Source organism: Carassius carassius, chromosome 1, assembly GCF_963082965.1.
Source record: "Carassius carassius chromosome 1, fCarCar2.1, whole genome shotgun sequence".
Lineage (NCBI taxonomy): Eukaryota > Metazoa > Chordata > Actinopteri > Cypriniformes > Cyprinidae > Carassius > Carassius carassius.
The window spans coordinates 42,038,388-42,065,848 of NC_081755.1; the positions used below are offsets into that span (position 1 = coordinate 42,038,388).

At 40.0% G+C, this 27,461-nt stretch overlaps 2 protein-coding genes across 11 annotated transcripts in view; one reads left to right on the forward strand and one right to left on the reverse strand.

Moving 5' to 3' along the window:
• LOC132151488 (serine/threonine-protein kinase LMTK1-like) overlaps nucleotides 1–13,084 on the forward strand; it is a 44,529-nt gene extending 31,445 nt beyond the window's left edge. For both annotated transcript variants that reach the window (XM_059559615.1, XM_059559624.1), the window contains exons 4-14: nucleotides 1,275–1,354; nucleotides 1,621–1,739; nucleotides 1,970–2,057; nucleotides 3,079–3,212; nucleotides 3,523–3,607; nucleotides 3,723–3,844; nucleotides 4,418–4,567; nucleotides 5,733–9,042; nucleotides 9,175–9,319; nucleotides 9,394–9,594; nucleotides 10,604–13,084. In XM_059559615.1, the coding sequence (XP_059415598.1) occupies nucleotides 1,275–1,354; nucleotides 1,621–1,739; nucleotides 1,970–2,057; nucleotides 3,079–3,212; nucleotides 3,523–3,607; nucleotides 3,723–3,844; nucleotides 4,418–4,567; nucleotides 5,733–9,042; nucleotides 9,175–9,319; nucleotides 9,394–9,594; nucleotides 10,604–10,632 (4,463 nt within the window). In that variant the 3' untranslated portion in view covers nucleotides 10,633–13,084. The remainder of the gene's footprint in view (nucleotides 1–1,274; nucleotides 1,355–1,620; nucleotides 1,740–1,969; nucleotides 2,058–3,078; nucleotides 3,213–3,522; nucleotides 3,608–3,722; nucleotides 3,845–4,417; nucleotides 4,568–5,732; nucleotides 9,043–9,174; nucleotides 9,320–9,393; nucleotides 9,595–10,603) is intronic.
• Nucleotides 13,085–14,245: 1,161 nt separating this feature from the next.
• Nucleotides 14,246–27,461, reverse strand: part of LOC132151500 (brain-specific angiogenesis inhibitor 1-associated protein 2-like) — an 83,885-nt gene continuing 70,669 nt past the window's right edge. Inside the window, exons 8-15 of one of the 9 annotated variants that reach the window (XR_009436416.1) lie at nucleotides 25,209–25,454; nucleotides 23,733–23,949; nucleotides 23,377–23,578; nucleotides 22,541–22,609; nucleotides 21,754–21,907; nucleotides 21,185–21,222; nucleotides 18,279–19,351; nucleotides 18,088–18,154 (exon numbers count right to left, since the gene is read on the reverse strand). Coding sequence is in view for 7 of the 9 variants with exons in the window: in XM_059559641.1 (XP_059415624.1) it covers nucleotides 19,352–19,555; nucleotides 21,754–21,907; nucleotides 22,541–22,609; nucleotides 23,377–23,578; nucleotides 23,733–23,949; nucleotides 25,209–25,454 (1,092 nt within the window). In the remaining 2 variants the exon portion in view is untranslated. Of the gene's footprint in view, nucleotides 15,218–18,087; nucleotides 18,155–18,266; nucleotides 19,556–21,184; nucleotides 21,223–21,753; nucleotides 21,908–22,540; nucleotides 22,610–23,376; nucleotides 23,579–23,732; nucleotides 23,950–25,208; nucleotides 25,455–27,461 lie in introns of those variants that run through there. The other 8 variants (XM_059559650.1, XM_059559670.1, XR_009436414.1 and 5 more) reach the window with 8 other exon arrangements.

Consider the following 27,461-nt stretch of genomic DNA (forward strand, 5'->3'; position numbering starts at 1 on the left):
CTTAACACATGTGAAATCCCCTTATCCATTTAAGTTGGCAATTTTACTCTGTATGAAGTCTTTTGTCGACATACAGTATTAAGTAGAATTTCTCTTCTAGTCAGTGTGCAATCGTAGACCAGCCTGGACTTTCTCATGCAAATATGCTGCATTTTAATGCATTTTTAACATGGCCCAGAGCTGCTCTGGGAATGCCAGGAGTGGGACAGGAATGCACAACTCACAGATTCCACAGAAATCATATAAAAGGCCAGTTCAAGTCTGCTGAAGAAAAGAGAGACAGTTGTGTCAGGAATGGAGGGGTCAATGCTGTGACAATCCTGGCTTTGAGCGGCAGAGAATGGGCTGTGTGTCTTTGGCTGGTACTGGTGTACCAGGCGCTGCTACTCTGTGGACAAAAGCCACAATGTAACTGTGGCGGGGAGTGTGAGGGGCTGGAATGAGAAGCTTCTGGAACGCTGCAGAGGAGGAGAACAGTTTAGTGCATTAATACAGGGATGGGTCTGTGAGGCACACACACGCAGACTGTGAGACCTGCTGGTAGCGTAGCGCAGGAGGAGGTGTGTGGGGGGCTTGTGTTAATGACAGAGGTCTTTCTGCTGCTCACAGTGCTTTATTTGTTTACAATTGCCCCATAGTCTTGCTGAAACAGACAGAGGGAAGGGGGCAGAGGAGCAAGGGTTATTATGTGCTCATGGCATTGCTTGAGTGAGCAGATGCATTTGGCATGTGCCGAGCTGTGCTGCGGACATACGTCCAGATCCTGTTGGGACACTTGGCACTTTAAACACCGATCTCAGCAGAAGCCCCTAGCTTCAATTTGAGTTGGCTCCAGCTGTGAGCTCCAGCGGTGTGTATTATGGGAATGTTGTGGGGTGCAGTATCTCAGCGCGAGGAGATGAGCTCTGTCTCTGGGAAGGTAGACAGACAGGGCTGCTTTCTCAGCTGTCCGAGGGCTTGGAGGGTTAAACCCCTGGCGTGTGAATGGAAACATGGAGAACCGGAGAAGAACGGCACCTTCATTCTATGGTTTCTTGCCAGACAAAGAAAGCCACTCTCCGTCTGTATATTCAACATCCGAGCTAATCTGCTGAATTATGATGGTTGAAGGTGGGACTAAAGTTGTCTAAATTTTTGTGTCAAATTTCTTTAATTTTAAATCCTCCATGCGGTAGTTTGAGATAACCATGGTTCTTGTGGGTGTGCCTCCCTGGATATTGCTCATTCATTTATAAGCCAATTCTGAAGGTATATTGTCTCTCTGTTTCCCTCAGTTCAGCAGCTGAAGTCTACAGATCTTGGACGCCACAGCCTCCTCTACATCAAAGAAATAGGACAGGGCTGGTTTGGCAAGGTGAGGCCTTTTATAACTCCGAAAATATACCGTAATTTGGTGCTGAGAAAATAGCAAAGTTTTTTTGAGTACCCTACTCTTGAGGTTGAATTTATACACAGTACAGTGTACGCATTATGTTGCCGTAATCTCATTATGAGCTACCGTTAAACAAACAGTTTAATTTTAATTGCACACCAAGTATTCACTCTTTTTAAACAGGGGCTGCCAGTTTCACAGGAGGCAGGTGTGAGCCATGTTAATGTGCGGTTTGGGCTGGCTTTCAGGTTTTGCTGGGGGAGGTGAATGCTGGACTCAGTACCACACAGGTGGTGGTTAAGGAGCTTAAGGCCAGTGCCAGTGTACAGGAGCAGATGCACTTCCTGGAAGAGGTCCAGCCTTACTGGTACACACCTTTCCTCTTATCTCTCTTACCCATTTTTTACAATTCTTTTTACTCCCTCATTTTTTTACTCATCTTATGCTGTATGCTAAAATACATGATTTTTTTGTCAGTACATCTAATTTGGAGACACAAAGTGAAGCAACATTAACGATAGCTCTTATTTAGAATGTGTAACTAAACGGTTTCTCATGTGAGCAGTGTTTTGATGTCTGAGTGTGTGAATCCCACAGGGTGCTCCAGCATCCAGCCCTCCTGCAGTGTCTGTCCCAGTGTTCAGAAGTCACACCCTACCTGCTGGTTATGGAGCACTGCCCGCTGGTAAGCCACTGAATACCAGCCGCTTCGCTCACCATCTTCAGTACATACTCTGAGTTGGTCTAATGACCCTTTAGAGTCTATACTAGCAGTCAGCAATCCTCTTGACATGAAGTGCCATTTTTACACTATATCCATTATTACACAATGTATTGACGTAGCATCCTCTTTATTTACTAAGTATAGTTTTGAGAGCAAGAAACTACAAACTGCATGAGTTTTTGAGTCCAAGTGGCTGTGCTGTGGTGTTCAATTGACCCTTCTTTAAGCCACGCCCTTAAAAATGTTGACCAATCTGAGCTTAGCAACTATATTGCCATAGAGTATAATCAGACTTTTGTTCTTTTCTAATGTAAGTCTATGGAGAATCTGTGCCTTTGGGTAGTTTTTAAATCCAAAATATTACAAAATGAAAGTTAAACTTTAGTGCCAGGTCACCTTCAGTATAATAGTGACACAAGGAGCACAGAGAGAATGCATGTAGTATTTTACCACTTTCATGCTGTTCATGCGGTGTATTAGACGCTCACCCTCATTCACAAAAGAACATGCAACATCTATAAGAACATTTACATTTTCTCCAAGTTTCTCACAGTACCATAAGGAGGATGTTGTCATAACGTTAAAAACTGCTCATCAAATGAGGATCTTGATTCTGATTTCACAGTTTGAGTAGTTTAATCACTATATGGCATCATTCAACATGTAATTAAGAAAAACAGCATTGCTTTGTTTCATTCCAAGACAGAAAAGAATAACATTGAATTTATGAGCACATTTAACTTAAAAACGTGCTGTTCACTGACATTTCCTATTCATTTCTGTAAAGCTGATCTGAGCATCCTAGGGGGATGGAGCTTAGCATAGGGTTAATTGAACAGCTTAATGCTCCCTCTGCTGGTCATATTAGAAATTGTGCATTTGCACAGTTACAAACTGTAAAGTGGTACCAGAATTACAGTTGATCACTATAACAAAAATTAGCATTCGTGCTGTACTTAAGAATGCTGTTTACTCAATACAGGGAGATGTTAAAGGATACCTCCGTAGCTGTCGGGCAGCAGACTCAATGACCCCTGACCCTTTGATTCTTCAGCGGATGGCATGCGAGATTGCTTCTGGTCTTCTGTATCTTCACAAACACAATTACATTCACAGGTGAGGATACAGTTACCTTTGGCCTTTTCTTTGCATACTTATTGTCTCTGTTATTTTTCACCCCACCGCTCACTGGACGTCCAGCTCTGGTGTCTCCTGGCAACAATATCCTGGTGCTGCCTGAGTACATGTCACAGACTCCAGCATCAGTGATTTTGTTGCTGGGGGAAAACCCCTTGCTCAACACACATCATCAATTATTTGTGTCACCAATGAAGAAAATGTGAGGTGACTTCCCTTGTAATGAAAGTTTGCCAATGACAGGAACTATAAATGATGCAAACATTGCTCCACTCTGTTCTGTTCTCAGTGACCTGGCCCTAAGGAACTGCCTGTTGACTTCAGAGATGGCAGTTAAAATTGGAGACTATGGCCTCAGCCACAGCAAATACAAGGTGAGTCTATGAAGGCTTTTATTTTTAGCATTAGAAGCCATGCTCACACTATTATTTTGATGTTGTCTCAGTATTTCTTTTTACTGAATATCAGTGCATCCTTTCCCTTTGTTAGGATGACTATTATGTGACAGCAGATCAAATATGGGTTCCTCTACGCTGGATTGCCCCAGAACTTATTGATGAAGTCCATGGCAATCTCTTAGTAGTGGACCAAACCAAGTCCAGCAACGTCTGGTGAGAAATAAATCAGAGAAAATCACTATGGCAGGGGTTATCAAACTTCGTATTAAATTGCAGTCTCTATTGTATTACATTTTTTTTTGTATAATTTTTACAGGAGGATAAACGTATATATAAAATATGCCATGATATTTGCACTAAAACATAACCTGAGTGCAAAGATGAACACAGTATTACAATCAGGATGTTACCAATTTTGCAAATGATGAACGCAAAACTAGCATGCATAACTTATTCAAGTGGAGACAGACATGCTTTTCAAGAATTTGACAAGCTTAAGCACAAAACACAGCTCAGCACCTTTCATAAAGGTGACAATTATAATAAAAATTTGCAGCATACTATATCCTGAAGTATATTTCTTACTTCTGTGAAAATTCCTACAAACTTTGGAATTAAAAGGCATAATCAACAAAAAAAGCTCTGCCCTGTGACATGCTATAGGCTATAAGGAGAAAATAAAGCTCCAGACTTTTTGCACTTTAAATACATTTCAGACCAACAGACATTTTGCTGTTTCTTATGTTTCTGTGTTCTAAATTTTATTAAATTTTTTGTACTCTGCAGGTCACTTGGTGTGACGATATGGGAGTTGTTTGAACTGGGTAACCAACCTTACAGGCACTATACTGATAGGCAGGTTTTAACATATGCTGTAAAGGAACAGCAGCTCAAACTGCCAAAGCCTCTGCTGAAAGTGCCTCTGTGTGAACGCTGGTGAGTCGTCTCACAAGTCCAAATAATCATTATGAGCCACCCATCCCCTTACGTCTACCAATAGCAATGACCACATCCAAACCAATCAGTGTGCCTCTCCAAAGACAAACCGACCAATCACTTTGCTTTTAAATACATGTAAAACAATCAATATCTTCCAACCACAGGTGCCTCCACCAGTCACTGCCATTTCCTTTGGCAGGACCAACAAATCAATACTCCTCAAATCCTGTGTAGTCAATCATTAATTTCCCCCTCTGTAAGGCCATCAGTCATACATTATTGCAGTCCCGGAAGCACACAGCAATTAATTTTACCCTTATACTCTCCAATCATTGTCCATTTAATCAAGAGCAGTCATGCATACAAGTATACCACTCCATTCCCAACAGGATACTAAACAATCAATGACCCTACTTTAAGACCGCAAGGCTACTATCATGCTAAACTGTCCATATTTCAAAACATCAAAAATAGTTTCTGGATATCATCCATACTAGAATCCAGTACCCATATTACAATAAGATAATAAAGCATTGATAATAGAGCAAGGGTCTGCAACCACCCTGTTGAAAATAAAAAATAAAATAAAAACAGCACATGCTGGTTAAGTATGTTTTGAAGCATGGCTACTGGTTTGAGCTGGTTTAAGCTGGTCATGAACTGGATTAAGCTGGTCATGTGCTGGCACTAACCTGGTCCTGAACAGGAGCTAGTTGCTTAGGACCAGCACATGACCAGCTAAGGACCACCTTAAACCAGTTCATGAGCAGCAAAGGACCATCTTAAAACAGCTCAAAGCAGCATCCATGCTTCAAAACATACCTAACCAGCATATGCTGGATTTTCAACGGGGCTTGCTCCTTTAGAGCTACTGTCCTGCAGACTTCATTTCCAACCCTGCTCAAATACACCTGCCTGTAATTATCATGTAACCCTGAACACCTTTATTAGCTGGTTCAGGTGTGGATGGAGCTGAAATCTATAGGATGGTAGCTCTCCAGGAGCAGGGTGGGAGACCACACTAATAAGGCATTAGCAAATTATACAACAACATAGTTTTTTCCCCGATTGCATTCTAATCGTTACAGTAAACCAGTAGAGTTTCTCATAAATTTTAGTTTTTAGCCTAAAATATTTGCTTTTCTGTTGTGTGTGTGAGTAGGTATGAGATATTGCAGTTCTGTTGGCTGCAACCTGAGCAGAGGCCTGTTGTGGAGGAAGTCCATCTCCTGCTAAGCTACCTGTGTGCTAAGGGTGCAACTGATGCTGAGGAGGACTTTGAGAAACGCTGGAACTCTCTCAGGCCAAGTCTGGGCTCCAGCAGCTCTCACAGGACTCCTGCACCTGAAGTAACCTCTTCTACTTCTTCTTCATTTCCTCTACTTGAACACTTCTCTATGGCAGACAGCTTCCAGTCTGAGAATGGGGATGATATATTGACAGTAACTGAGACCAGCCAGGGGTTCAACTTTGAGTATAAATGGGAGCAGGCACGAGCTGAGCAGCCCTACTGCTCCTCTTCAGCTAGTGGACCACTGGGAAAGAATAATCCCCATTACCAGGATGTGTATTACCCTCTTAGCAATTCCATGGGTAGCTGCAAGGGTGAGAGCCTCCCTCTTGGGGTTTCTCCATCCTACTATGAGTCAGACCATCCAGGTGTGGTTCCAGTGCTAAGTGCACACAGCCCCTCAGTAAGTAGTGAGTACTACATCCGCATCGAAGAGCCAGTTGAGTGCAACATCAACTTAGAAGACACCAATCTTGATTACAGCCCAACACTTGAAGCCAGCAACAATAGCTTGTCCTCTGCAGGCAGGAGGAGCCCCATTGGGTCTCAGCCAAACACCTACTGGTCAGCAGCTAACGAACCCAACAGTAATGATTATGATTCAGATAGTAGCCTAACCATTGAGCCACTCCAAAGAAGAATTCCAACCTCGGTAGAGATAAACCAATCAGAAGTATGTTTTTCTTCAAGTGACAGGCACAATTTACAGTGTGAACAATCACCTCAAGCAGGGCCAGTTGTTCATTTGATAAGAGGACATGGTTCAGACTCTTATCAGCAGAGAAGAGGGTCAGGAAGCCTCTGCCATAGACTCGATGACGTAAAGGAAAGCCCACTCGGAGTTTCAGTCTCTCTTAGCAGTCCCAGCTTGGCACATTGTGACCCATACCTTGAGTCCAACCAGAGAACTGTAGAAAGAAGTATGGCCAATAAGGCCTATTATGACATGATGGGCCCCTTAGAAAAGAGTGTGCCAAAACCCCACTACATGAGCATTGATATTGATGCCGGTGATGGCCTTCTTTTGGGCAGGGGGAGTGCTGATTCGGAAGATGATGAAGATCTGTTTTCTCAGAACATGTTAACTAATTGGAACTCCAACCACTCAGCAAACAACAACAGTTTAAGTGATCGTACTCAAGCTGTGGGTTTTCGAGATGCATACCTTGATTTACGTCACCCAACACCCTCTTCTCAAGTTGGGAATTTGAAATCAAGAGCGTTGGAGACAAGCAACAGTTGCACATATAATTCCATCGATTCTCTCAAAGACCACTCATACATGGAAACTATGGATAGTATGCCCACTGCTAGTAAACCTCATGCTGACTCAGAGGGTGGTGAATACCTACATTTAAGCCCTGAAAGTACTCAGGATGTTGAATCATCTTCCAAATGTCATTCTGTCACAGAAAGTCAGCCTATTCATACACAGCAGAAGAACATTGTTCATAAACATATCAAAAACAACACATCAGACTTTCATGTAGGAGCTTGTTGCAGAATGAATCCATCAACTCTTCCATCAGAGCTTGTATTGACTAAAGAAAACGTGTTGCTTGAGACAAGGATATCCCCTGCACAGAAACTAAAACTTGGGACAGATGGTTCTGCTGAAGTTTGTGTAAAAATCATGTCATGCCCTATGGATCTATCTAAAACAGTTTTAGAGTGCAGCCATTTGACAGACTGTAGAATGGTGCCCAACAACTCCAGTATCAGTCTAGTGGAAATTAATGACTGCAGCGATGACCGCATGGACATCCCCTCTGGAGTTTTAGCAGATTATACCTTGGAGTATGCAGAGGTGGGCAATATTGACCTAACTCATAGAACAATGCGGAGTGAGACTGGGTCCAGACACTGTGAGGACACAATTAATCTTGCCTCTAGCAGCAGCCCATGTGAGGCCTTCAGCCCTGATAGTTACCACACGTCCATTCAGCCGAAATCCTTAGACAGTGGCTATGACACAGAGAATAATGAATCCCCAGAGTTTATCTTGAAAGACTTTGAAGGGAATCCAGCCCTTAGCACTAGTGTAGAATCAGATGAGTGTGACATGTTGCTCAATATGGACCTAGATGAAGATGTTAATGTAATGCTCCTGCATCCATCTAGCAGTCATCTTCCGCTGATCAGCCTTGGTGAGAGGAATCAGTACAGAGACTCTGCTTATTTTTCTGACTATGACATGGAGAATGACAAGAGCCCCAGTGAAGGGGTCCAAATGTTCTTCAATCGCCAAGATGAGGATGATGCCTTTGATCTCAAAGCAGAAAAAGAGGGCTCAGAAAAGACATTTGGGAGAGAAGGTTGTAGCATGGAGAGTGAGAAGGGAAATGGCATATCTGTGCCAAAGGACAACAGTGCTGCCCTTAATGCTAAACAGTTGTGTCTTAAAAAGTCAAACCCAAATCTCTGTCCATCACCTGCATCAGTTCCAATGATATCTATGCTTTCACCCATTCCTCCAGAGATGGGGGGTTGCTTGACCAAGGAGTCAACTCCAGATGATGGTATTGGGCTGGAATCTGATCACTCTGGAGAGGAACCAAACTCTGAATGCTACTCATCCACAGTGTCTGAAGGCTCTTCCTCAACACAGGAGGCCTCAGGTCTGGAGGAGCAGTTTAATGGAGACACCAGAGACTTTTCCTCAGCAGAGTCATTAGGCTCAGACTCTACCATAATAGAATTCAGTGGGGAGATAATCCAAGCAGAGGAGCAAGAGGCCAGTAACAAAGTGGACAATCCGGAGCTTCCAAGGGAAGAAAACAATGTGGAAATGGAAGATTCAGTAGAGAAAGGTGCCATAGGTTCAGGACTTTCAAAACCAAAGCGTGATGAATCTTTGGAGAATATTCTTCCAGCCTTGCCAGAAGACCTAGATGTTCCAGCTCCACTAGGGAATGGAGAGGAAGCAGATGAAGAGGATTCAGAGGATAGTGATGAGTCTGATGAAGTACTTTTTAGCTACAACATACAGGAGCAGAGTGATGAGAGCGATGAAGAGTTCCCTGTGGTGCCAGTCGTTGTTAGCGATCGTAGCAGTGCACGCCATCTACGCAGCCTCCTCAAAATGCCCTCCTTACTAACACAGTCCTTCTGCGATGAGCTGGAGAGCAAGAAAAAAGCAGTGTCATTCTTTGATGATGTCACTGTGTTTCTGTTTGATCAGGTTTGTAGAATTATCTCTTGTAGTTTTGAGGCAGTGCATTTAGAAGCATGTTATTTTCATTTCAGAAAAATACATTGATTTGCGCAGTGCTTAAATGACTCACAGCCTGTGTCTTGCTGTGTATTGATTCAGGAGAGCCCCACAGGTGAGCTTGGGGACTATAGTTTTCCTGTGGATGAAGAACCCACTGGCCAGGCTTCAGAGGTGGAGCTGCCACAACCCCAAAATAGGGTCACTACCCCTGAGGAATCACCAGGACAGAATGTCTCAGAAGAAAGTGAGTGTTCAATTACAATTCCTGGATATTTCCTCTCGTTTAGTAACAATTCACAAGCCTCTCACTCTAAACAGGTGGGTCATTTCAGTGGCAAGATGATTTTCCATTGATTCAAAGCCCTTCAACATCAGAAACTGGTTCTGAAGAGATCGCTACACCACCCAACTCTCCCGTCACGTCTCCAGATGAAAAACCAGCACCACCGATTTCCCGATTTAGTGTCTCTCGTTTTTCCATTACGCATGTGTCTGACTCTGACATGGACTCCATTGGAGGTCAGTTCTGCTAACACAGGCTACGTTCACACTGCAATCAAATACGACCCAAATCAGAATTTTTGCTCACATGTGACTCAGATCTGTTTTTGTCATGACAGTGTGAACAGCACAAGCCACATGGAATCTGATCTTTTCAATTCCGATTTGTGCCACTTCCTTACATGGTACTAAATCCGATACAGGTCAGATGATTTGCAATGCGACCACAGTGTGAATAGTCATGTCGGAATTCATTTGACTTTTACATCACTCTAGATCAAAATTTGTCATAATTCCGCGCTGATTGGCGACACTTCAATGATTTTACATACCTAAAGTTAAGACAATTGTGAAAGGTAATCCATGAAGTTTGATGTGTCAGAACTCACAAGTATTACAATGACAACTTTGCTGTATACCAGCAAAACATGAGTGCTCATGTCATAAAAGTTTAAAAACTCTGCTCTTTTTTTTGTCCCGTCCTTGTCTTTATTTTTCATATTGCCTGCACAAAATTTTGCTGGCTTTTGCAGCAGATCACACTATAACTAAAATGCATAATTGATTAAATGATGTCCTCCATGTTTACTTTTGTATAACAGTGCGCTGCGCAAGTGTTGCCAAATCTATAGTTTTACTGAAGAATTAGGCTACATTTTTCCACTGTTGCCACGGGTTGTTTGAATTAGTTTTGAGAAGCTATCGGCCAAATTTTGTTGTGAAAATCTGAAAACCCTGTTCACATTGTTCTTTTGTGCATGCAGGTCAGTTCAGAACAGTGAACTGTTCACACTGGATATTGGATATTTTCCACATTTAAAACGGCGTGAATAGCTACACACACAAACACACAAAAAAAAATGGATCTGAGCAAAAATTGGAATTGAGCACTAAAGCTCGCCATAAAGACATGGTTGATAGAGTTTAGAAACATTAGGTGCTAGATATAATGCTTTTGCATTTGAGTTTGTTGCTGTATGCAGGGTTGACATTGAAAGTTAACTAGCTTTCTCTTTTTGTCACACAGGTAACAATGAGAATGGGGTCCAGGAGTGAAAGGGTCAATACCCATTTAATTGAAGAGGTGTTTAGAACCCATATGGTTTGATTTGGTCTCATCAGACTGTGGGCTTTCCTGTATCGCTATATATTTTTGTTCTTTTAAATGTGCTGGACAAAAGGGTCCTGTCAACCTGATATGCTGTTTGGACACAGTGCCTCATATTGTAGTGGATTAGCCAGCCCTTCCCTTGTGTTTCTAGACAGATGTTGGTTAAGTGACAGTTTTTTGAGGACAACAGTTTTAAAAACAGAAGGAATGATCTGTATAACAACATATTTATTATCTATGTATTAGAACATGAGGTGAGAAGATTATAACTTATTTGCACAATTCAGTATCAGTATCATGCTGAAATCATCTCTTTTATTTCATTTTACACATACAATATAGATGCAAGGCTGTTCTCCTCATTTGCTTGTCATGCCTCATATCGTCAATATGTGGTTTACAGTCTGAAAGATCTGTCATAGTGCTTTACATTTTTCAGTTTGACCCAATGAGCTGCATAAAATAGTTTCAAGATGTTCGGCCCTCATAAAAGAAAGACCCACATTTATTATTGAGGGTGCAAAGAAATATATACATTGAACCCCTCACTACAAGCTGCTCAAATGTGATGTTTTCTATATTTGACCACTTTTAACTAAACTTTAGCTCAGGGGTGTTAAGGGTATGGTACAAAAATAGATATATTAACAATATAAACCATCACACTTAAATTCCTCATAGAGTCTTAAACAGTGTTTTGCTTTATTTTTAATGCCGAAGAACTTTTACAACTACCTGCACTTTCATTAATGACTTAGGATATCTTTATACATCTCTTATCCCATAATCAAGTACTTAATCAAAATCAAGATCTAATTTATATCTTATTAAAAGTGCAGTTTAATCACTAACTCTTAACACTTCTTCTCTGGTTAGATTTTTAAACCCCTAGATCAAAATATCCAACATATTTTATGGATGACAGTGATATATTACAGTACTTGTTTTTTTTTTTTTTTTTTGCTGAGAAGCAATAACAGTATTGCAAGAGAACAGATAACAGACCAACTATTTTTGCTTTTAACTATTATGGTAGCATGCATATATATGATAGCTCACATATGGGTCATTCCTGTTATGCAGCAATTCAAACTTTCAGAAATATAAGGCACTTTAACACTTTAAAAATAGTTCACGTGCTACATTCTGTGTGCTCTGAGGTCAGTAGCTTTATGTGAGAAATATAAGAATTTAAGTTGTTATTTAAAAAGATACATCCAAACTTTGGCATGGCACAGTCATAATGCCTTTTGACTGCAACTACTGAATGTTTACACGAGTGCAAGGTTTCACTGTTAAGTTTATAATTATCAAGCCATTATAATAACAAATTAAAAATTCAATCTGTTCTTCACATAAAGCTACTGTATGACTTCTGATGGATTTAAATAAGCTACATTTATGATAACATCTATGGTGCTTGCCATATTTGGAGCGGTAGCTCAGACATTCAGTTCTTTGTGTTCCAAAACTTGAATTTAATATATCATCCAGTATATGATAGGGGCATGAAAATAAGAGGAGGTATAAGAGGAATGACCCTGGTGGTACTGATGATGATAAGTTTATTGGTGCTTGTCAGGATCAGAACTTAAGCAAGTCCATCACAGCAATCAGTCTCGGGCATGAATATCTTTTGCTTTGAGTCCGAGAGCTACATTTCAGAATAAACCGGTGGGTCACAGGTGTATACTTCACAATTGTGGTACTCAAAGACGCATAAACAAGCTAAAGAGAGAAGAGGGACCATATCGTCTGTGAACAAAATGTGTTACAAACAACAACGGCAGCTCCTGCAGATCTGATCCTCCGTCTGTGATGATGCCTTGTCTCAGAAGTGTTATTTTTGTTAAATCCAATAACAAATAGATGTTCAAAAATTATACTACAAAACAATTCAGATGGTCCAGACTGCATGTGGGCTTCATGTGTTTCTACAAGTTTCTCTCAATATATTTGGTCTTTTGTCCCTATATGGTCTGAGGTGTAACACAGAGAAAAGTTATGACCTGTTTTACACGATGATCTGTTTAAATGTAACGTACAGCTGTACCGGTCATGTTCTACCTTGAATCACTGGAGCCCATACACATTTGTGCCAATGCTGTAAGTCACAATCACTGCTCTTGTACCCTCGCTTTCTCGCTGTATGCCTTTCAAGAGTTTTATACTGTGCTAATAAACCTTGCGGCAGTAGGTACTTTTTCTCATTCAGAACATCAGTGCTTCATTCGGCTGGTTGTGGTTGCCAAAAAAAAGTCAAATGAAAGTGAACTAAATGTTGAATGTTGCATTGAAGGGAAAAGTCTGTTGTTACTGCCTCATAGCTGTCGAACCGTATGCCCTCACGACTCATGCCTACTGTACCATTCTAAAAATAAACCAAACTATAGTTTGCCCTTGTGCCTGTGACAGTTATTAAAGATTCCTCATATATATATATATATACACACACACACACTCATGCATACACATATCCAGTATGCACTTAAACACCACTAATGAAAATGATTGTTTTGCATTTTTTGTAGTTTGGGAGAAACCTGTTGTTGATGTTCTCCAGCATGTTTTGAGATGATCCAAAGAACAGCTTGAGAAAATAATTTCTAGGTTAAAACATGATATCTCAGCCATTTGAACCTATACAATCTGAAAGAGTGGCAGTTTAAATGTGCCTTTTTTATTTCAGAAAAGAAAAGAATGTTCACATACATTTGCAGTTGTCCATAAATATGAATAAACAGAAGAGCCAAAACAAAAATAAAACATTATAAAATTGGTTTCAAAGCTGATCAGACAAAATCTTCCAGTCCATGGAAGAATCACACATCGATCCCACCTTTCTCACACGATCCACAGAAGATGCCCTAATATAGAAAACATGCAATTCATAGCAGGATCTAAAGTAGTTGATACTGTATTTTCCATATCATTTCAAAAATCAGTGGTTAAATTGCTAGTAATGTTCAGTCCCTCAAGCAGAAACAAACCAAAAGATATATTTACAGAACCTGTAAATATTTTATTCTAAGTCTATTTTTGATATTTAATAAGCAGTATTGCTCAGTACGTAGAAAAGCAAAAGCAGCAGGTGAAAACAAATAAACCTTCTTATATATCTATAACAGTCATTGGAATTTCTAGGTAAATAAAAAAAGGTACAGTAGAAGCAAATAATAATACAAAAATCAGATGGAACAACAAAATATCACATAAAGCAATTCCCTTTACTTACACCAGTGGAGTTACAGATATTCAAAACCGCATAGAGCACAAAACAGCAATAAAAGGCACAGTTCCTGTGTCGGTGCCACTTGTATGAAAAATTGCACTATATATTGCATCTAATATACTGTACAGATCTCTACAAAGACAGAGAATTCACAGAGGCATCACTAAAACTTTAGCAAAGCACAGTGGTCTGTTTAATACAGAGTGACCACAGCATCAAGATCCCTGCGAAGAGGTTCCATCAGCTTTCTGAAATGATGTGATAGAGGCATTTGAAACAAAACATACATAACTGACAGAAAAAGAAAGGCTCCCCTTTAGAAATAAAAGATCTCATGTTTAAATGAGCAGGCTTACACTTTCCCTCCCCCCAAAAAAAAAGCACTGTCATTTCAGTTGTGCCTGATTTGTTTGATGAAGAAAACCATTCAGAAAAACTGTTAACTTTTAAAATACGTGAATTGGTGGATACAAATACCATTAATTGTAAAGCTACAGAGTTAAGATCATTACTCTAATCCTTTAAGAACACAACCAACTCTATCCTCTGTGCCCTGTGGGTAAATGCATGTGCTCTGCCTCCACATGCTGTTGCAATGACACAGACAGAACAGAAGAGGGCGACATAGTGCACAGGCCACTGCATGGCCCCTCTAGTAGTAGAGAGGAGCGGATCGGTCATCCATGATGCTTGGCCTGTAGTAGACCTCCAGGGAACGGTCACTAGATGGAGAGGGGGTGGAGAACAAACACGGTCAGTATGCCCACAACACGGCCCACGCTAGTGACCCACTGAACTTTACGACACAAACAGCTCTACTGCACTTTGATTTGGGGAACAGAAGAAAGGTACTGCTGAAAGGCATACGGTGATTCATTTGACATATACTTATGAACAAGTATCTGGAGAAGAGTCTATGAAGGGTGTTTGGATCAGGCATGCAAATGGAACAAGACATACTGTAGTTACTTCTGTCAGCATTGATAGATGCATGCAAGAGTTAGATTCGGGGTTACCTCCAGCGCCAACACCATTTCCTGGCAACCTATGACCTCTCTGGCTAGTACGAACTACAGCTCACACACAAAAAGCCAAGGACCAACCAGAGAGGCAGGTGGCGGCATGAGACGAAGCAGTTGTGAAGCCTTACTGCCCGTTTAACCCGCACAGCGAATGAGAGTCGAAAACAAAACCAAAATTAAAAGAAAGGGTATGATTGGTTTGGCTGAGCAGCTATGGAGGCAGGTGACTTACGGAGGTCCTGCAACACTCAGAACCGGGACAATTCAGGACCCAAACTGGAAAGTAAACAGAGTCCAGGGGTTTGAACCTGAGAGCTCAGCTCAGACGGAGACTATGTATGGCAACATTTCCACCGCATTCAAATGACTGTTAGTGTTGCGTTCAATGGCCGTACAGTAGGTTACTTGCTCTGTGACATACAGTAGCGCTTTTTTTGCTCATGGATGAGGTCACAGTCTTATGTTTGTAGATGAGTCAATAACACACTTCTAGAAATGACATGGGTTCAAAATATAGTGCAAAATTAAAGGTCTGCCCAAAGCAGTTTGGTTAGGAGGTCCAATTAGTAAAGAGATGTGTATGGAAAACAGTGAACTCTTGAAGAGCACATTTCAATATATATATAAAAAAACTTTCACAGTTCTTTATACAAGATGCATGCTTATAAAAAAAACTGACATGTCTTATACATCTACAATAGAACAGATCTTAGAAGATAAGAAGAAGAAAAAAGGCGAGCAGGCAAGCACAGACACAGAAAAACACACGGTCACAAATTCATACAGACATGACGTCATGATGCACAAGTACACAAACGTTATGCTAGATTAGAACTGTGTGCTCTTCAGGTTCGTGAAATGTTGGTTAATAGTTGGTTTTAAAAAGACGACACAGTTGAGCGTGTCTTGTTGGTATGTGGGTGCAAGTAAAAAGCCCCCCAAAAAACCCTGAATAATATTAACCATTAATGGCCCAAAATTGCTCATGCCATATATATTTGGTTTATTTTAAATGTTTAGATTTTATAAAATAATACATCAGTAAATAACAACATGAAATATGGTGGATATCGCAATAAAGGACTTTTCTGCTGAGTTAGTTGCGCAGCACCCAATGAAGCTCAATGCAAATACTTGGAAATTCAAGATGACAACGTTAAAAATCATTAGAAGCTCATATGAACAAATGTTTTATTAATATATAGATATTTATTTATTCCTTTCGTAAAAAGTCACCATACATTCAAGGTCATTGTTCACTATGTTCCTCCTCAGCATGCATATTGTGATTGTTACACTGATTTCTTGTGCATTTTTCCTAGTTTGTCTATTTTGCAAGAAAAGAAAAAGAAAGAAGAAACAAAAGAACATCATCACAGCGAGGACTACACCACAGCTCCAGAGGATCTGTCAGTCAACATCCTAAAACTGCATGGAAACATACTACAATGGAAATGTTTTAGAGACATGGGCTGGTGGCACTTCTGGATGCGCTCAGAATAGTCTAAAATTTATATATTCACATGATATGATACAGAAATGTGTAACCTGATTGAGATTCACAAAATAAAATTCATTTCAATCAGGACCACTTTCGTCAAGTATATTTATTACAATTATATTGCAAACAGTTAGTGTTGGCGGTATGGTTATGTTCTGGGCAACACTGCTTGGACAGCCATGCTTGGACAGAGTAGGTAGAGCAGCAAGACAAACCCCCCGGGGGACAGAACAGAACCATTATATGCATACATAATTACAATTCACAATGAGTTGTAAAACAATCCGTGATAGAGAATGCTTCCAATGAAGTGAAACAAGAGTCAGATCGGATTACAGGTTCAGTTAGGTGGAGTTGGGGTCGGAGGAGGGAGTTAATTGCAAGCAGCGATGTGATGGAAGAGATGCTGAAGAATGGGATTATGGTCTATTTCAATAGACCACATGTGATAGGTGTCAACACTGGATTGGTACACATCAGGAACAGCTGAATGTCGGCTGATGCGAGCTTGACTGACGTAACGCGATGCTGAATATATTCACAAAGGCAATAAATTTAAAGAGATAGTTCACTCAAACACGAAAATTCTGTCAATAGCTGCGTTTACATGGACCCTACTAATCCGATCGTAATAGGACTAGATGCACAATCAGAATAAAAAAAGTCCAATGTAAACACGTCAATCAGATTAAATTGGCCAGATCCGTAAAGGGTGGTTTATTCCTTTTCTAATCCAAGTGCGAGGACATGTAAACACTTGATCGGATTGAAAACCGAAACTAGAAAGTACTGTGCATGCGCAGTGATGTAGAAATAGTGCCATGACGTATGACTCGCAGAATGAGCCGTTCTTCCTGACTAATAAAGTCTCATATACTGTATCAGTATACCATCATTATAAAACTGCCTTTTCACTCAGCATCTGTGAAAAGGAGCAGGAAAACATTCAACCAGAGTCCTTGTTTAAGACTCTTATCAACAAACGACTAGTTTTGGGTGTGGGAAGGGGCATTTTTAATAAGTAAGCAGTACTGCACAACAGTTCATGTGCTGGTCGTCGCCTAATTAGAACCTTAAACAGATAAATATCACGTGTGCTTTTTAAAACAGTATGTGACAACAGCGGGAAACCCTGTATATTCATGCAATGTGTGCATGTCAAAAGTAAATCCGATCAGAAGCTTCTGACATATAAACGGGCATATCACCCCGATCACTTTATTTAGCGTTCATGTAAACACTACGTTTGGATTCATCAATCAGAATGAATTTATTCCGATGGAAGCAAAAAGTGTCCATGTAAATGCACCTATTGTTTACTCACCTTCATGTTGTTCAAACCTATAAGACTTTGGGTTTTTTGTGACAGAAACCTCTCAGGATTCACTGAAATGATCTTAATGTGTGTTTCAAATGGAAACCAAAGCAAAGGATTTGGAACAACGTGAGGGTGAGTTAATGATGACAGTCATTTTATTTTTGAGTGAATGGTGCCTAAGGCCCTTTCACATAGCATTTAATTTCAGTGTTGTACAATGCATTGATCTCCAACTCTCGCTTGATTGGCTGAAGAGGATGTACCTGATGAAAAACAAATAAATAAATACAAAATCTATTCAAATATATTCATAATATATGTTGCCATTTAAATCATTATTTTACCCAAAAGTGAATTTTGGTATTTTTGGCAACATTTATTTTTAGATCAAAACCTAACTCAATCAATATTTTACCAAAAATTAGCTTATGGTATTTTTGGTAAAATGTATTTTTGAATATAGATATCTCAATTACTATTTTACCAAAAAGTGAATTTTGGTATTTTTGGATCAAAACCTCTCTCAATCACTATTTTACCAAAATATTGGGTTATGGTATTGTTGGCAAAATGTATTTTTGAATAAAAACCTCTCAAACATTATTTTACCAAAATGTTTACCAGAATTTTGGTATTTTTGGCTAAATGTATCTTAACTAAAAACCTCTCAAAAAATAATAAATTCAAAGTTATCCATCCGTTCATGAGTTTGTTCAAAAGTTCAAAAATTTGTGAACAACGTTCATAGGAATATTTGAGAAACAAATTTTGTGAATTAGGTCACACATTTGTGAATCATACTGATAAAGTATTATTTTTGATACTATTCCGATCCCATACTTCCAGGTGTCTGAGACAGGATAATGGGATATTTTTTTCGGGGAAAGGTTTCTGCTCAAAGCACTTTTCTTTCATGCATGTAGGGTGAACAGACACGTGCTGGTCTGGACGAACAGCACAGTCCCACCTGAGGATTTTGAAGCTCATGCAACCTTCGCTCCAGTTTCATAGGTCCACTCTCATTTGGCACTAGTTTAATGAGGGAAATTTTCAATTTTCCTTCCAATTTCGTGGGTGAATTGGAGGAAAATCTAAGCTTGTTGCGGCACAAAGTGACACAGCCTCTGGACCAGAGGAGCACCAGGTAATACATGAGGGATTCACAAAATGCAAATGCTCTTCAAAAACACACACAGAGAGAGAGTACACTCTGCACAACTAAACCACAAAGAAGAATAAAAAAAACAAAAACATTCCTCATTTGGCATGAGGCTCCCATTACATCTGCTTAGAAAAACACTCAGCAAGAGCTTCGGTATGAGGAGAGCTGCTCCAAAAGACCAAATTTGCTTTTCTTTTGGCACTTTTACATGAGGATGTCATTTGAAAAAAAAAAACAACCACATAGCAAAACTTCTGCTCATGCATGAAAGACGGGAAGTGGTAAGCAGTCTCTTTGGAGTCCACAGCGATGTCATAGCGGCGTCACTACAGGCGAATCAGAGTCCGTAAAGCAGCGAGGCGAGCAGTTGGACTGCGTTCCGGTCGTTCTTCTCAGAGTTCCCCCCCGACCCACCACACGCGACCATCACTATCGCCCCAGCAAGACGCAGGGAGGAAGAGAGGACAGAAAGGAGGGATGAGACTGGCCCCTTCCATTGGAGGAGGAGTGCGTGGAGGCAGAGCTTAAAAGGGGAGGGGCTAAGGAAAGTAGGGGCGTGGCCCCTGTGCTATCCGGATCTGTGTCTGATAGTCTGTCTGTGTTCACACTGTCGAAATCAATTTGCCATCGGAACTGTGGAACAAAGAGAGAAGGAAGCTTGCCAGGTCGGACACATTCAGAGAGAAACGAAGAAAAGACAAAGACAGCCACAAATGGGCAGGAGTGAAGGCTGTAGTGAGGGCTTATTCCTCATCCTGTCTAACATCAAACTACACAGCTACTGAATGTGCCATGTTAAAGTGCACATTAAAGTGCCATTTTCAATTGACAATGATCAAATTGAAAAGACAAAGGATCAAAACTGGTAAAAGGTCAAGATGTATCAAAGCTATCTAGAAATAATCCGTCTTAAATACAATTTACAATCTACAACACAAATCATTTGAGTTGTTCATTAAATCAGGTTCAGAGTAATGCACTTACAATTGACATTTACGAGGCAGGACATTCATTACAGTTCACACATACTTTCATAAAAATATAGAAACATTACATAATACAATCTCATATTAATCTTGTCCATGGAAAATTATAGTAATACACTGCTGTTTAAAAATTTGGGGTCTGTTTTGATTTTTTAAATGTTTTCGAAAGGTCTCTTATGCTCACCAGGGCTGCATTTATATAAGCAAAAACACATTAAAAACAGGAATATTGTGAAATAGTATTAAACTTTTAAATAGTTGTTTTCTGTTTAAATATATTTCAGAATATAATTTATTCCTTTTTTTAGAAAGCTGAATTTTCAGCAGCCATTATTCCAGTATTGTGTCACATATTTTTTATGAAAACGATAATATATATTTTAGCATCTTTCAACAAAGTTTCAAAAGAAGTCTGAAATATAAATCTTGGTAAAATTATGAATCTCATTTCAGCCACTTTTGATTAATTTTATGAGTACCTGCTGAATGAAAGTATTAATTCCTTCAAAAAATAACTAAATAAATAAATAAAAGTAAATTAAAAGTCAATTCTGCTTTCTGAAAGGGTTGTTGAATAGAGACAAATATGTCAACAGGAGTAACACTGATAATGCGATTAAAATAGTACTCTCACTGCAAAAATGAAGATGCACAGGATTTTGCTTTAGTTTAATTTATCTGCTTGAAAGGAAGTACAAGCACCACGTTTATATTTAAATCTAAGTAATGAACACATTTGCATTGTAAGTGCATTACTGTACACAGTTTTTATAAACTGACGGGTTGAAATGAAGCTATTGTCTGCTTTCGTATACTTTCAAATGTGTTGAACCGGAAACTTTATTGTAAGTGAACTGAATCTCAACTAGAGGCTTCTAGAGACGATGAGAACAGGGTACACAGACTATGAGCAGCTCTGATCCTGACCTTAATGGATTACACACAATGAGCTTACAGTGTGGTCAACAACAATGCATTTCACAATCCAACAGCTCATTCGCTCCACTCACAAAAACAGACAGACACACAACCTTCTCTGGTCAAACCATTTACAATTCTCTGATAAAACAGGGTTGCTCTCCCAACAAATATCAGCACTATATTGCACATTTAGCATAAGCAAGCAAGAGCTAAGAAAGGGAAAAAACACAGATATTAACTACTATTCACTAACAGAGATATAATTAGCAGTACAGGTTTGGCATTTTGGTATAAATTCATAAAACGGATTAATTATTAAGTGTTGTCATTTCTGTTCATTAAGAGCCGATCTTACCTTGTGGCAAACTGACTGTCATAATCCTCTAGCGCTGGCTGGAATTCGTAAAAACAACATTTCAGTGCGGCTTAGAAGCTTATTTCCAGCTTAAGAGGGAAAATATCCAAGAGTGCACCAACACAGTTTATTAAAGGGACAGTTCACCCAAAAAAACACTAACACTGTCATCATTTACTCACTTTCATATCGCTCCAAATGGAATAATTTTGTTTGTAATGTTTCAATTCTATTGTCCTACAGTGAAAACAGAATGCAATCAGGAGCTAATATGCTTTTAAAATGAATAAAAGAGCACTGTAAAAGTAGGTTGTATACTTTACTGCCTTTACCTTTTTACTCAAATAATAGCAGGGTGAACTATCCATTTAATATGAAAATCATGCATGTTAAGAGAAACCCCCGTGCTGTAATCTTTACAGAGCAGATTAAAGAAGAGCTGACGCATAGATTAAGGTTGAGCAGTAGAAATATTTTTTTCTTTTTAAATCTCAAGAAAGGAGACATTAGAAAGAGATTCCTGTCTAATGCTAATATGTATGTGTGTGTGTGTGTGTGTGTGTGTGTACCTGTACGAAGCCTGCCATGCTGTAGGGACGTGGTCGAGTCTGTGTTAGGCTCTGTGCCAACAGTCGGGCAGTCAGACCATAGTCAGGCATGGGCAAGGACATGTCCTCTCTCTCCAGTAGGTTTCCTGTGCTGCTGCTCTTCCCATGATGAAGACTACAGGATGAAGCTCAGTCAATCAGTCATCTTTACACCTGCCATTAACATGTGTTTTCTATCTGGCTAGTTTTTCGCTGTATTGAATTTATTCCAATGCATCTCCAGTGTGATCAGATGAGAGATGCAAATGCAAAGATCTACTTTTAACATTTGTGTTTTACATTTGAGGTTGTGCTGAGATTGTGTTAACAACATGTTTCAGTCATTTCATGTGTTTCCTTTATGTTATTCAGTTCCTCAATAAAGGATGTTAGAAGGGAAGAAATGGGAAGAAAAGAAATGAGCATTCCAACCATAATCCAGTGAAATAATTTGATTAAGAATCAGATACTGTTGATTAAATCAAGAGATTTAATCCAAGCGCAAGAACACAATATCTGTTGTCTTTCAAATCACCAGAGAAGAAAAAGAAAAGCCCAGAACCTGGGGCCCACAATTAGGCAAAGAGATGTATATGATCACTTCCAGTATAACCTCCTCATATATTCCTACATGGCTGTGACTAAAATGTATTTGCATTTTCACCTTCATCAAATGTGGTCAAAATCGGTCCATGAGTGATCCATTTGTGATCCAATCATTAAAAATGCAAGTTAATGCCAGGTGTAAAGAGTGTTTCAGGGTACTCACTTGACTCTTAACTTCTCGCTGTCACTGTCAGGCAGCACTCGAGTGTAGGAAAAAGGAAACCAGCCACGCCTGAAATGAAAAAGCTTTTCTTAAGAAACTCCACATCTATGACAATGGTTAAAATACGCATACACACACGTTTAATATCTCAGTTTGTTTAGAAATACTATTCTAAACAGAAAATAGATTAAATGGGTAGTGAACAGAGTATTATTCCTCTCAGACACTCTCGTAATCAAATTGATCTCTGTTGAAATCGCTGTCTGGAGAGAACTCACTGTGCACACATAAACTGTACTGTAAGTCTTTGTTTACTGCAAAATATTTAAATGTATGCAAATATATAAGTAGTTAGAGGGTGTAGGGAAATATGTCTCATGGGAGCTGGCAGATGCTACTAAGCTTTTTTGGTGCAGTTCTCATTTCCATGGAAACAGTGACTGATCCAATAAGGCAGCTTCTCTAGGATTATGGGTAATGTAGTCTAAGACTCAATGGGGTATTATCAGCTTGTTTCCATCAAAAATGAATTTAGTTCCAGATTGTTTTCTTCAAGAGACATGAAAAAAAATTGCATCATGGCATCTTAGCAAATATATACACAGTTTGGATCTCTTTTGAAACTCTAGAGGAGTCACATGGGAGATTTTATCTCTGCAGAATAATCTGAAATGGACAGGACAAGGGACCCAGAAATCCTAGCAATGGCATGGATTCATTAAAATGCGTTCAGTTCTCATTCGTTTTCCTCTGATTTTCAAAATATTTTGCATTACTAATTCTATCTTTACTCCCATTAAGTTCTGTTGTTAATGTACACATCATTGAATGCTTACATCTTGTTTTTCTCATTCTCCCCGTAGTGCCAGCCGTCCCGAGCCTCTGGCACCAGCAGGGTGATGATGTCGCCCTCAGTGAAGCTCAGAAGGGTGCTATTGTCTCCAGCGGCGTGGGAGAAGATGGCCTGTACACGAGAACGTCCGTTCTTCTCCAGACCAGCCGCCATAGAACTTGACCTGGGCAGAGTCCGTGTCTCTCCTGGAGAAGATTCAAATAATAATAATAATAATAATAATAGCCAGGGTGTAAATAATAAATGAAAAATGAAAGCCCAGAAGATCAAAAAGCAATTTATGGCTCAAAGACCCCTATTTGCCCAAAGGTAATATGCAAAAGAGTTGGTTTCTCTTACCCACAGTGGTCTTGTTTTTAGCAGGCTGAGGCCTGCGGACGGGAAGGGTGTTGGAATAGACGTCGCTGACCTGTCTCTGGGGCTGGCTCTGTGGTTGAGTCTGATTCTGTGGAGAGGGTGGTCTTCCCTGAGAGACCCCGCCATCAGTCCAGTAGTCGTCTCCATGGACCCCCGTTGTCCCGTTCACCAGAGACATGCCATCAGGACCCATTAGCCGCTGCAAGCATACAGATCACCAAGTAAGCGATGCCACACACACAAAATTCTGGATTTTTTTTAGCCCGGGAATTTCGTTTAATTACTGACATGGTGTATGCGAGTGAGCTACTCCTGACAACAGGACAAATGGAAGAGTAGAAGAACATTCACTTTGACAGAAGAAAAATTTGGCACTCACTCTCAGGCCATCCAAGGTGTCAAAGAGTTTGTTTCTTCATCAGAACTGATTTAAATAAATGTAGCCTTACATCACTTGCTCACCAATGAACACTCTGCAGTGAATGGGTGCCGTCAGAATAAGAGTCCGAACAGCTGATAAAAACATTACAATAAACCACAAGTAATCCACACAACAACCAGTCAGTACACCAATTAATGGCTTGTTACGTGAAAAAGCTAAGTTTTTAATGAAAAAATTCATCATCAAGGCATTTTAACTTTAAAGTGTCACACAAAATTCATGATCCATTATATTGCTTTCTCCAGTGAAAAAGTCCATCCACAGTTTTACAATGTCTTAATGATGGATTTGTTTCTTACAAACACACGCAGCTTTGCATTTCCCAAGATGTTAACTGATGGATTGGACTCTTGTTGTTTTTATTAGCTGTTTTTATTAGCTGTTTGGACTCTTATTCTGACGGCACCCATTCACTGCAGAGGATCCACTGGTGAGCAAGTGATATTACTGCTAAATTTCTCCAAATCTGACTCAACATAATCTACATTTTGGATGACCTGAGGGGTGAGCAATTTTCAGCAAATTTTCAGTTTTAGGAGAACTGCTTCTCCCTAGATCTTTTGAACAAAGGGCCAGATTGAGGGTTGATATGTGCAAAAACCTTATTAACATTACAAATGAACCTAAGGGAACATATTAAAATAATAAAAAAAAATCATGTCATGACCCCTTTAAACCAGCAGACGAGGCCAGACTTCTAAACAAGCTCTGTGGTATAACAGCATCACTCCAGCAACACCGCCAGTGGAGAGAGAGTGCATTATGGCTATGGAGGCTCAGTTATTGTATTAACATTGTGTGAGCGTTCTGCTCTAGCGAGGGGCCACTCAACTAAAGCACTGCCTGCAGAAATGAGTTTTAAAGAGGTTGAATCATCCTACGCTCAGCTAAAGCTACAGTATGCAAATGAAAGTTTACTTTTTCACATTAAGACATGAGACGCTTGAAATGCTGTTTTGTATATTCTGATCAACAATAAATCCTTGTAAAACATAAGGCAAATGATCCCTACTAACCCCCTGATGGCCCAGGCCACTTCCCATGAAGGCAGCTAGTTCGGGGGGCACAGGCAGCGGTTGTGCTCCAGGGATGGGATCTGAGATGACCAGGTTGCCCTTGGAGGAGTGCAGAGGGCTGGAGAGGAGGGTGCCGGATCCAGAGCTCATCTGCTGGGCTAGCAGCATGGCCCTGTCGGGCAGCTTGTTGGGGTCTGAACAGGCCTGCTGCCACACCGGGATCTTCTGGGTTAACAAGTCCTTACCCTACAAACAAGGACAAAAGCACCACAGATAGTCTAGGATGAAAGTAGAAAAGTATGATCATACATGGCGTGCTAAAATGTATCTGATTGAGTGAATGAGGGAGATAGAGATGGCAGATGTCCTCTGTGCATTTTACACCACTACACTTGCTCACTAAAAATATTACCATGGTAACTGTAGTTTCTGCCAAAACACCAGAGTTACTACAGTTATTGTTACTACTTCAAAATCGTGACTAGATTTTTACAGTTTCAGAACACAATCTGAGTGGATGCCAAAGTGTTTCAGTAGGGTATGTTCAATATGAGTGGTTCACAGTAGGTTGTTGTCCTGGCTTGTTGGTAGGGCATTACAGTGTGGTTTATAGTGTGTAGTTAAAGTGTTCTGAGTGTCTTTTTTAGTGAATTGCTAAGGTGTTTTGAATTTGTTGCTATGGTGTTCTAGATGTTGTGTGTGTGTGTGTGTGTGTGTGTGTGTGTGTGTGTGTGTTGCAAAGATGTTCCTAGTGTTTTAAGTAAACTGTCATATTATCAAAAACCTTAAGAAGTACAGCTCCGGGAAACCTGTGACAGACACCAAAGGTTTCTCCTCGGTTAATGTAGTAACCAGACTTTATAAGCAATGGTAAACTTTTGTCCCCACAACAGAAGGCCCACCTCTTCATTCCTTAGATTGGACAATGGAAAAAAAAATGTGAATGACGTCGGGCACTTTACTGCTAGCTCAATAATATATTTTTTTATATATTTGATACAATCACACTGTTGTACTGTAGTTAGATTGTTCAGTGCGGCACAGCATCAGCTGCTAAATTAAAAGCATTCGCTGGTTGGCGCTGAGCCAGAGACAGACATTTTCGTACAGCGCTGCATGATAACCAATTACACGATTCTGTTGAGCTTATGAATGCAATGGCCAATCAGAGGTGTTCAAATGAGTCATCGCTGTACCACATGGTGTTTTGTTAACTCGCTCGCTGACTGAATTCTCTGGTGAATTCTCTCATCAGAAACAACAAATTGCAGATAGGAGTTTTTGAGAGTGCCTGAAATTTGGCTAGACTAAATGAAAATGTTCTTTGATAATGTAAATGTTCTCTGCTCTCTATAAAATGAAAGACTTACAAATATTTGATGACATGACACTCATTATCATTAAATGATCAATCTATAAAGGTGCACAACGCATTTACTTCCACATATTTGAGAATCAAGATATTTCCTGATATAATTAGCACATTTGGAATTGTTTTAAATAAAAAATAAAAAAACCTACAGTATATCAGTTATGCAGTGCTATCGTGGCTGCTGTGTCAAGCATGACCACATATCCTTATTGCATGATCAGAGGTTTTATTGTTATCCATAGCACAAACAGTGGGGGGAAGGATGTTCTCAAGTTAACGGTGTTTCACGAGTTCACGCTTACATATAATTAGCTGAGGTATGGTATGAATATTTGGCGTGCTGTCTATTTATAAAGTGAACTCAAAGTGAGGAGATGGGGTGGAGGAGGGGTGCTGATAAACCGTCAATGGATAGAGGTAAGTCAGCGATATTTATACTATGGGATTGATTACTTGATTATGGTCCACCTGTGTTGATTAGGCTAAGTATTTGACGCGCTCCTCCCTAACCTTGTTAATAAAACATCATTAAGAGTTTTGAAAATGCCCTAACCCTGCAGGGATCCGTCTATCTGTTCCTCAGCTTCTTGACCTCTGTCTTTTGCTTTTTTTTTTTTTAACGTAGCACAATCCTTTCAACATATAATTCTCCTTACTTATATTAATTGCAAATAACTGTTGGTGATTCTGAGCAACTGCTGATAGGTCTCTCGCATCTCGGACCACTTACAGTACCACACTGCAGTGTGGGTGAGGGGCCTTCGTCTACATCCTACCGCCCACTCCTGGTGACTCACGCACACAACACACTCACGGCTTCTGATTCTATCACACTCGCTCTCTCTCCCTCTTCAGTGCGCCCTTTCTGAACTCTTCCCACA